The sequence below is a fragment of the Chenopodium album genome, chromosome 5 (genome assembly GCF_948465745.1).
Source record: "Chenopodium album chromosome 5, dcCheAlbu1.1, whole genome shotgun sequence".
Lineage (NCBI taxonomy): Eukaryota > Viridiplantae > Streptophyta > Magnoliopsida > Caryophyllales > Amaranthaceae > Chenopodium > Chenopodium album.
The window spans coordinates 33,969,255-33,980,996 of NC_137838.1; the positions used below are offsets into that span (position 1 = coordinate 33,969,255).

Here is an 11,742-nt window from a genome sequence, read left to right on the forward strand (position 1 = left end):
CAAGTTACTGTACCACTACCCTTTAGCCCCAAACCAACAATTCTCTTTTCTATATAGTATAGATAAAGTTAGTTAGAGGTGTAACTAACTCCAATATATATACTGTACACTTGTAATAATGATGTAACTAGAATTCATTTTACAAATTTTCTGACTAAAATAAAATCTCTCTACATTTCTCCTCCTTCTCTCTACAATTCCTACAGGCTATGATCTTGGCGCTGGCAAAAGGCTTTAGAGAATTGAAGTTTATATGGATTGTGCTACCTTGATCACACATCTGAACACGAATGCAGAGAACAATATTACTAATAGATGGGCTTTGCATGATATCAAGAAACAAGAAGGGAAATTAGAGGCATATTAGAAAGGTGGATAGGCAACATGTACAAAGGGCACATCATCAAGTAACCAACTTCTGTAGAACTGATCTAGTTTCTTTCTCAAATGTTTAAATTGCAGTTTAGCTCTTGTCAAAAAAAAAAAAAAAAAAAAAAGAAAAAAAACAAATTGAAGACTTTCTTCAGATCGGTGTTAAAATTGTTTTATTCAATATGTTCGTTACTTGCCTTATATCTTTTTAAATTGCGTGAGAAAGTGGTTTAGTCTTTTGAACCTAGTCTCAAACTCTCGATGAGAGCATGTTAGTTGAGTGAATTTGGTAGTGTCCAATACCAAGGTTGAATGCATCATGGTTTTTGCTTATTGATTTGGTTTTATAGGGTCTTTATCACTTTTTTTTTTAAAAAAAAAAAAATTAAAGGTTTGTGTGTTGTAATTGTTTTAAAGAGCTGTATTTTTAAAATTTTACTCCATAGTTTGTTATTTTGTTAAACTGTTGCTGAAAGTCCTTAATTAGCTTGTTACAAATTAAGATAAATCAGAATCGAGTTTAATATTCTTTGTATCTCGAATGGACTAATACATTTTGTGTGTGTAGAGTAAATAACCACAGTTTCCAGTGCTAGCCCATGTACATGCGCATATTCTTAGGTGCACACTCATGCACCTAGAAAAAGGTGTAACAATAGCACAAATATGAACATTAGCTTTCTTTTCCTCTATTTTTCTCCTTCGTTTTTTATTTTCTCTCTCCTCTGTTTTTTAATTTTCCCCCCTTTTTTACACTTTTTTGATTAAATTTGTTTCTTACAACATGAAAGTAGTTATTAAGTATGAATTTTTGTGTGAATTTCGATTTTGTGCTTTAATTTCGATTGATTAAGGTTTATATGAATCTTTGAATTCACAAATTATACTCGGTTTTTTCTCCTTCCTTCTTTAATTCCTTTTTCCTCTATTTTTTTTCTATTTTTCTCGTTTTTTTGATTTAACGATTGAATTTGTTCCTTTCAATATGGAATTGGTTGTTTATCTGATTTTTTGAATTCATATGAATTGGATTTTTTTTAGCTTTGATCAATTTCATCTCTGTATGAATTTCATCTGATTTTCTAGCATTTTTTTTATCAATGAACATAATCATGCAAAATATGAACATATGCATAGATTCCCTTAAATGTGAACATTAGCTTTTCAGAAGGTGAACATAGGCATAAAACATATGAACATATGCATTTCAGAAAGTAAACATAACAATCCAAAATATAAACATAAGCATTGGTTTCCTTAAAGTGAATATGACCATTTAAAAGGTGAACATATGCTTAAAAAAATATGAACATACGCATATAAGAAAGAAAACATATGCATAAACAGACTTAATGAGAATATTTATGAACAACAAATATTTACTATGAATATATACATTATGAACATATAAAATTTTATCATGAATATAAATGAATATAAGGCATTTAATTGTGAACAAAAAAATTGAAGAAATAAAAAATTATATGATTATGAAACATATGCATCATAAGCATTCAAAATATGAACATATGCATTGGTTCATTTTTGAATGCGTATGAACATAATTAAGCATTTCAGAAGGTGAACATATACATAAAAAATATGAATATATGAATTAAGAAAGTGAATATAAGCATTTCAGAAAGTTTACAAAATGATTCAAAACATGAACATAAGAATTTAAAATATGAGCATATGCATTTCGCAATGTGAACATAAGGTATCCGTTTGATTTCACTAATTTTTTTTTGACAATTCCAATAAAAATTTCGAACAATAGAGAGTATCGAATAAATATTCAAACAAAATTAAGTGATAATCATATAAATTCAAACAAAATTAAGTGAAATTTACATAAAATTGCCTTTTTTTAGGGAGGATCATTTTGATTTTGCATCTCTTCTCTAATGTCCATTAATGTTTTTGCAATTTTTTAGTGAGGAAATGAAATAGAGGAGAGAGAAAGTGAAAAAGAGGAGAGAGAAAATCATATAGAAGAAAAAAGTTTTGAGTTTGGAGGCGACGTTACATTTATTGGGTGAGGGTGGGTGTATTGGGTATGAGTGGGTGTATTGTTGTTTCCGTGTTTTTTAGTTTTAGGGCTTTTTTTAATTGGGTTGTGTGTAATTGGGCTTTTGGGCTGCATTGTTACACCTATCTAAGGTGCACAAGGGTGCACCTTAGACTAATTGATGTACATGTACATGCAATATTAATTAAATTTTCTTTAAATCTTGTTTGCGAGGGTTATCAAAAAATTTCCAGAGCATATATTTGGTAGCAGCATAAAATGTATCAAATGTAGTCTGACAATCTCTTTTAAAGGAAATATTTGGCAGCAGCATAAACTGCATCAAATGGAGTCTGACAATCTCTTAAAAAAAAAGGGTTAAAAAAAGGGTAAAAAAAAAAGGGTTAAAAAAAAAAGAGAATAAATAAATAAAATAAAACGTTTTACATGTAAATTGTAAATGTATAATGTATTATTATTAATTTTTTTTCCCATAAAATTTTTACATGTATATGTATTGATTATAAAATGTGTAAATTATAAGCCTGTATGTAAGTACAACCAATCTGTTTTACGAATGATATTTACTTCTCCAGCCCAAAAAATTTCCTACAAATGCTGAAAGAGACTAAAAGAAAGCACACATGTTCAATCAACAACCTAGCATCAATTTATGTACCATGAAAACGAGTTGTGGTTCTCACAACGAGTGAGAGGCCTCTGCACAAAGATTTAATGTAACCAAAAACAAAGTTGTGGAGCTGAGTAAAAAAAAATTATGGACCACGAGCACGGCCAAAGCATAAACAACCAGGAGTTTCGCCTTCTGGTATCATCCCTCCACCTTTGCTAGTGTCTACTGCTTCAAGCATCCTTACCACCTCATCCATCTCAGGACGTTTCTCGGGGATTGCATCCCAACATCTTTTCATTATGTTTGCTAAGGAGTTGGGGCAACATCTGGGAATTTGGGGTCGTAAATTCTGCCCGAAAAGAATATATTAGTTTAAACTTGTTACAAAACACAATTTGTTAAATGCAGAACCGACAACACTAAATAATGTCGATCAGATAATTGTGAATTGATACATGTACATATTACTCAAACTCTTATTGTGCAAATTATTATCATTATTCAAAGGCTATATGCATGAAGCAATTGGCATAATGTAAGCAGTTTTAGAAGACTTCAAAAGATTCACATTGGAAACACCATAATGAGGATTGAGGAATAAGTTATGCAGCACTATGATGAAGAGGCAGATTGCTAAAGACTATAACTGAAAGTAAGAATCAAAATAAATAAAGGTAATGGTAAAATCTAGAAACTAACCCGTGCAACAACAGCTGACGAAACTTCACTAAAACTAAGCTCGGCATATGGCATTGCACAACAGTAAATCTCCCAAATGCAAATGCCATAGCTGTAGACATCACACTTATGATCATACGGTTGTCCATCAAGTACCTATAAAATAAAATAAATAAGCAAATATAAACAATAAAAAAGATAAGAGAGAGAGAGAAACATTCAGATTTTGACTCCAGTGGTTACATTACTTTTTTGTTCTATCAGTAAGCATGGAACAGGGGAGAAGGGATGTCATATGGATTGTTCATCTTCTATTATATTTACACAATTTCTTTAATTAAGAGCATATGAATATAATTACCTCAGGAGCCATGTAACCATAAGTACCAGTAGCACCAGTCATGTCACTTGGATTCTGAGCTTCCACACGAGCAACACCAAAGTCAGCAATTTTTACTGTCCTTTCATAGTCTAGTAGCATATTTTCAGTTTTGACATCACGATGGACAATCTTCTTTGAATGCAGGTAGCTGAGCCTACAAAAAGGATGCATAAATTTTATGGCTTGATTTAAAAACGAGAGAGAGAGAGAGAGAGTGAACTCACCCTCTAGCAAGATCTAAAGCAAGCTGAATCACAACCTTAAAAGCAAGTTTTTTCCTCCTATTCCTTATTAAAAATTGCTTGAGAGTCCCTCCAGGAATATACTCAACAACAACACAGCATACTCTCGATGAAAGAGAGCGAGGAGCTTTTTGAGAAGAATTCTTTTCAGGTAATTTGAGATTTGATGTTCCCATAGAAGCCCCAACAAACTACAATCACAAACAAGACAACAGTTGAGATTAGTCTCTTATTTAACTTGAAAACTAGAGTCACACCATACCAAACAGAGGAGGTGGGGGCACAAATAAGTTGCAAACCAAATACAAAATATAGCCTGAGAGTTCTCTCACTCACTTGACAATGTAACAAATCAATGTACCATATATAAAAATCAGCCAAAAGTGGAGCAATTTGAAAAAGATTACTTTGGTAACATTTGGATGATGAAGTTTTTGCCAAACAACAACTTCTTGCTGAAATGCTGCTCGTAATGAAGCAGAGTCTGCAGCAGTGGCCATACCATCCTCTCCCCAGTCCAAGAGCTTCACTATAATATAAACATTTGATTGCAATAAGACAAAATGAAAATCACAGCATCAACACATATTCACAAAAGTACAGAAGGTTTTCCAATTTAAATCATATTTCCTGAAATATTCTGGACTTCAGCCTTCAGGTGCATAGTAGACTGTATTCTAGACAAATCAAATCCAATATGGGGACAAATAGAAGTGTGGTCGATCTTAATATCACCAAGGTCTTCTAATAATTAATATGCTTACCCCTCTACCCATTCACCCCTCTTAACCCCCAAAGCCCAACCCTTGTCCTTCATCAAAGTTTAAACCTTTAGGGAAAGAGGTGGCATGCATTTTATGCGGCGTACATTCTTGATGGCCACCTATAAAAAAAACTAATAATAAAATAGCATAAAGGGACATTGATTAAATCCTTCAGGCATTGATTAGATTTCCTTCCATCATTTCACAAGAGAATTGCATATTCATTTTTATACAATGGTGACTTTTCAAGATCACATTACTTAGGGGAACCCCCCCCCCCCCCACACGCACACACCTTTTTTTTTTCCCGTCAGGCATTCACACCTTATTGGGGTTATGTTGCAATTGTTACAAGACCATATCATAAAGCAAACAAGGCAAATTCTTCTACAACGCATATGTAAATGATAAGACAACCCAAATCACTTCACAGCTAAAAGTCAATCATGAAAGCCACACTGCACATCCATCTTATGCAATAACTTCTCAACAAACAGGAGAACACATTTCTCAAAATTTTTAGGGTCCAGTGACTCCGGTCATCTAAGTAGAAGACTTAATAATCTACTAAATAGTTTAAGTAGCAGGCTAGTTGTTAATTCTTCATACTTCCTCCGCTATTTTTTTAGACGCATCACTTTCAATATATGAGGAAGTTTGAATTTAAATGGATTACTTTCCTTTTATGTTAAATTAATACTCTTTATCTCTCTCATATCACATAAGTCCTCTTTTTTCTTCCTTTGTATCTCTCCCATCTCCAAAAATTGCTTAGTAGTCAGTATGTTATAGGACTGTCCATTGCAAGGCCTAGGACTAGAGTCCCACATCGATCATATAGGGGGTTGATGTAGGGTTTATATAGGACAACAGGCTCTCCTCCCCTTGAGCTAGCTTTTGGGGATGACTATCCCATTGTCCTACAACGTCGTGATTCCTAAAGTGACGCATCTAAAAAATATGGAGGAAGTATATATTTTGGCATCAACCCCATCCATTACAATAGCATCAATGAATATTAGAATAAGACATGGCTATGACATAGAATTTTTTTTAAAACTAAGTCACTCAGACTCTTTTTTTCACGTCAAGTTCTGGTGTTGGACCCTCAACACACTTGAACTTTATTTTGGGCCAAAATCATGGAAAATTTTCACAACAAAAGCTGACTTAGACACTTGGAGACAACCCCGCCAAGTAACATAGTTATAAGAACTTTGTCAAAACCATAAACACTTAGAATGACACAAGATACTTCGTATTGGTCATTTTCATGTAGAGTATTAAGAACCAAAAAATCAAACGGGACAACTTTAAAACAAAATGCACTGAAAAAGATGCTTAGTAGTTGAGAAAACTCACCACATTTAAAATCACTAAGGATGTGTTCTTTTCACTTCAAATATATTGATGTGAACTTACCTCACTTATTGCAACTTGTCTGACCTCAAACTTATTAGAACTTAACATTAGTACTAAAAATTTATCGGAGTTGTGATGTGATTTAGGTTCTTATTGAAACTTATCAAAACTTATTATAGCTAGACTAAACTTATTGGACTTAGGCATTGTCCTACTCACTTTACTTTCACGTATTTCTGATCTAATAATTTGAGATAAAATAAGATGGGATAATAGTTATTAAGTTCATACAAGATAAAATTAAAGGCTAATAAGTGTAGATAAGATAAGAATTGATCAATTAATATAAGATAAAATATGGATTAATAGGTTCTAACAACTTAGCAAGAATTAATAAGGTCTAATAAAATAATACAAGGGCTATAAAATGAGAGCTAATATTTTGATAAGGTTAAAACTTAAGCATAGCCTTAAGTACACAAAACATGATTTCACTTCCATCCAAAGTCATTTTTTTTTTTTAATTGCTCAGCACCAAATGATAAATTTCAATAATTTTCTGGAAAAATGGTTTCTTTAGTAATATTAATCTATCTCTCCTCAATAGACTATAAATAGATACTCTATAAATTTGGGGGAAAAAAATCATAAACACAAATTGTCCATCACACCATCCAACACAACGTTAAAAGTTAAAAGTCTTAAAATATTCAAGCCGTTTATTCTTAAACAAAATAATCAAGTAATTTCAAAAAAAAAAAAAAAAAGTGCAAAAAGAAACAAAACTAAGTAAATTATTTTGTTATCCTGCTCACAAGTATATACCACAAAGAAATAGTCTTACATAAATCACCTAGATAGGTCAGTGGGAGAGTCTGGATAAGAAATTCAGCAAGAGAAGCAAATCTATAGGAAAAAGGCATTCATATTGACTCCTTGAATACAAGATTTTCCTAATTCAATACAGAATCCTGAGAGAGACTCGGAAAAAACTTACAAGCTAGTAAGAGTATTGTTCAACTCGACCATATGTCCTCATTCCAGAGGAAACAAATAGCCGATTTATGACAAAAGCTTGAAGTGTCCTTGTCAGCTAAAATTAAAGAGCCAGACGCTAGCAAAGACTCCATATAATATAATGGCAATTTAAGTGCCAAAGAAGTCTCACCTACTTGGTCTCAAAAATATTATTCAAATTGTTTTTTTACCATACAAGGTGGTCTTAAAATATCATCCATCATCACTATTTCATTTTCAAGCCGTTTCCTTTCTAATGTTTGCTTACAAACTACACTTAATTAAACTCTTGAAATTATATTTTATGGCTTTGGAGTTTGGAGATAAAGCACGTTAACAATCAGCATTCTTCAATATAAGGAACCATATAAAATGAAAAGGTTGTGAGGAAAATGAATTCAACATGTACATCAAAGACAACGCAACAAAGCCAATGAGCAGCTGTTTAGTTCCATTGTTTCCAAATGAACATATCCATCTTCCTCCCATGGTAGCATTATCTGGGCACTCTTGAGCAATGCTTTCAGCAAAGTAATTTAAGCTTTCATTTTATATAATGTCTAAATTATTGAAACAGCATTCAGAAATACCATACCAATTGCAAATTCCATCAGATACATATCACAAAATCAATTCAATCAAACAAGAAAGTCAAAAATACAAGTCAAGAGACTTCAGATGCATAAATTATGCTCACAGTATAATATTATGGACTCAGATTGCAATTCAAAAGAAGCCATATTATACCTGCAACATCTTGGTTGTCATACGTTCCTCGATATACAGAGCCATAAGTTCCATGAGCAACAAGATGCTTCAACTCTAGCTTCGACAAATCGATCTCCCACTCTTCCTTTGGCCTGTTTGTATCCAATCTCTTGCTCCAAACCTTATTCAGCTCTTTCTCCAGCTGTAAATCAAGGCTTTTTAGATCAATTTTATCAGCTCTATAAAACACCTCCTTGCTACTAAGACTCCCTTTACCCTTCAATTTCGACATCAAATCTCCATTTTCATTGTCTGATTGTTTAGCTCTGATGAGATAATTCGATTCCTCGCTTGTTTTTGCATCCATATTGGATTCAAAACTTATACAACCAAATCCAAAAGCCCAAATATACAAAAATTCACAAACAAAAAATATAATCAAAAGATAACAAATACCCAACAATCTAACAATCCCAAAAACAAAAGGTATATATCACCCTTAAAAAGAAGGGAACTATGTTGACCAACTTTGGAGCAAATTTCAAGGAAACCCCATGAAACTTGAACACAAAGCTTCAATCAAAAAGCAAGTTAGATTGGTATTAATCAGAATATCTTTATAACTTTGACTGATAATAATAATCCCAAAAAATAGAATTAAAGGGACCTACCTGCCTAATCACTATGAAATTGCTAATAAAAAATTGAAGTCTTTGAATTTGAATAAAAACCACTAACAGAAATCATGACAATTTCATCATGAAAGTTGACCATATACTAATTATTAAAAAAAACCCACAACCAAATAACAGGCAATACAAGGAAACAATCAACAAATTGAAAGGTACTTGTATGAACTGAATATAAAAATGAAGTCAAATTTGCAATTACCACATAAAAATCGCATGGTTTGAGAATATAAAAGCAGCCGTCGAGGTTGAAAGTTGTTGGGGTCCATGATGTATGGTAAGCTTACGACTTCGAGAAAGAGAGGAAGAATTTGAGAAGGAACAAGATGATGTTGAAAGAGAATCGCATCTGCCAAAAAGAAGACTCCTTCATTGTGGTATAGTTTTGTTGTGTCACTAATTCACTTATTCACTTATTTTACGTTTTTACCCATTTGTTGCAATATGAAACAATAAAACTCTCATGTCCAAATTTGACTTAAATATTACTCCCTCCTTTTCATAATGTTAATCCCATATACTATTTTGGACGTTTTAAAAAAATCTACTCATATTGAATATACGGAAATTTCACCAAATGTCCCTGATGTTTTGGGTGTTTTTGTCCCTCGGGAGAGTTACAACACGAAGACTGAACCGGGATGAGCTGTACCTGCAAAACAAACGGAGACACCGGTTGGGTGGTGCTCCGCCTCCGACGATCAAGTTAGTAACTTGAAGATGAATAAAGAGTACGGAAATTTAGGTGGGTATCTACTCGGATTCCAAGCTCAGGTGTTTCTCTGATGTAAGAGAATGCAGGTGTATTAAATGATAAAACGTTCTGCCCTCAAAATGAGGGGTATCTCCCTATTTATAGGGTCTTTGGGAGTTGTGCCCTTGATTAGGTCACTGAACCCTAATCATTGGTGGGCTGCGCCGTTTTGCGGCATTCTCGGGATTTGGGCCTGAAGGCCGCCTTTTTTCCCTTCTTTTCTGGAGTGACACGTGTCAAGCAGGGATTGGTCCACTTTGGGCCATCCTGAGGCTGACACGTGTCATCCTCTGATTGGACCACGTGGCAGGGTAAAATTACCCTAAACATTTGCCCCTCACAGATGTGACGTGGCACGCCACATGGCATCTGTGACACATGTCACGCTCCGGTTGGCGGTAATTTTACCGTTACAAAGTAACTGTTCACCTTCTGGGTAAATTACGGAAATGCCCCCAAATTTACCCTCTATATATAGCCGTTTTACCCTCATAATTTTGTACGTTTACGAAAATTTCTTAGAGAAAAACTTCGAGAGAGCAGAAGTCACTTGTTTGAGTCAGACGTGAGCAAAAAAGCTCATTCTTCAGCAATACAGCCGGTCCCGCCTACACTCAGATACCAACTCGAAAGGTACCGTCTCTGTCTCTCTAAGCTCTTTTCTTTTTTCACCGCTTGTACATATTTCTTGCAAAAAATGGATGCATCACCAACACACACGGCACAACCTAGGTTAGAGTCCAGCCGGTCACCAGGGTCGGCTGAGTCTAGGACTGGGAGTGCCGGCTCGGGGTGTTGGGACCACCCTTTGCCATGGATTCCGACCAGTTATGTGTCTGTGCAGGACACCATGGCTCAGACAATGCAGACGGCCACGGACCCGAATTACAAAAGCGAAGGCTCAGGCGGCCAAACGCCTGAGGGAGAAATGTCTGGTCAGGGAAACCAGACGGCTCTGGAGAGATCCCCTCCGCGCGCCCCTTCAACCCCTGCAGACTCTTTTTTGGAAGAGTGCGACCAAGGCGGCGACGAGGCCGCCTCTGCCCCCATAGACCAAAGCGAGGGGGAGACGGAGAGCGACAGCTCCGCCTCTACCTCCGAGAGCAGCGATGACTTGCCCCCTCTTCCGGATAGAGAGGAGGAAGAAAGCAAAAAGTGGAGTGAGAAGGACGATCCCTTCAGCATCCACGTCTCCTCCAAGGACCGAATCCAGATGGGGGAGAACTTAGAGAAATTTAAGAAAATGCACCCGCTTGGAGACGGGTATAAGATCCGGGTGCCGCCTGAGCTGGGCACCATCGCTTGGGGGGATGATCAAGAGAACGCCAACAGCTATTTTGGCTGTTATGAGGCGGCGTTCAAAGCCGGCCTTCGCTTCCCCCTTCACCAGGCGGTGAAGGCAATTTTGAGAGGCTACGGCCTTGGGCTCTGGCAACTTACCCCCAACTCCTGGACCAACATTCTGGGGTATGTTGCCGCCTGCGAGTTCCAAGGGCTTAACCCCGGCTGGGAGGCTTTTGCAAGCATGCATTACCTCAGCAGAAGCCCAGGCGGCTGGAGAGCGTGGTATACTCTAACCACACAACCGCAATACATGATGACCTTGGACAAGGTCTCAAAGTTCGATGGCTGGAAGCACAGGTTCTGCCTGATGTCAGCCCCAACCAGACGGGAAAATTATGAATTCCGTCTGTACAATAAGAAGCCTGACTTGTTGGGCAGGAAATGCGCTCTTCCCCGGATCCCAAAGGAAGACTTTGACAAAATAATCGAGGCAGACTTTTTCGGCCTCACAGACGCAACTCTGTCAACCGGGGAAACAATAAAAGTCCCTAAGAATTGGATTCCCAAGAGCGCCTGGTTCAGGGATGAATGTTTCCTAGCCGCCTGCGGGCTAGGGCACATGTTTAACAAACGTATGCGCCTGAGTTCACACCGTATGTAGTATTTTTCTATCGGAATTGATTTATGATTCTGACCAATTTCTTTCTTTTTGCAGAAGAAGCACTAAACATGTTGCAGTCGGAGAAAACTCCCAATCGGTCTTCTGCGACCATCCGCAAAGATCTTGCGGAGAAAGCTGCGGCCGAGCTCAGGGCCAAGGTATTGAGCGTCTGACCCTTTCTTAA

The 11,742-nt window shown here is 36.1% G+C and overlaps 1 protein-coding gene across 1 annotated transcript; it reads right to left on the reverse strand.

Moving 5' to 3' along the window:
• Positions 1-2,931: 2,931 nt before the first annotated feature.
• LOC145632066 (serine/threonine-protein kinase 52-like) lies at positions 2,932-8,835 on the reverse strand. Its single transcript, XM_081684336.1, has 6 exons — positions 8,210-8,835; positions 4,727-4,848; positions 4,302-4,510; positions 4,057-4,231; positions 3,717-3,851; positions 2,932-3,366 (listed from the first exon to the last, which is right to left on the reverse strand). Exons 1-6 carry the CDS (start codon positions 8,535-8,537, stop codon positions 3,160-3,162), a joined length of 1,176 nt encoding a protein of 391 aa, XP_081540462.1. The 5' UTR covers positions 8,538-8,835; the 3' UTR covers positions 2,932-3,159.
• Positions 8,836-11,742: the final 2,907 nt, after the last annotated feature.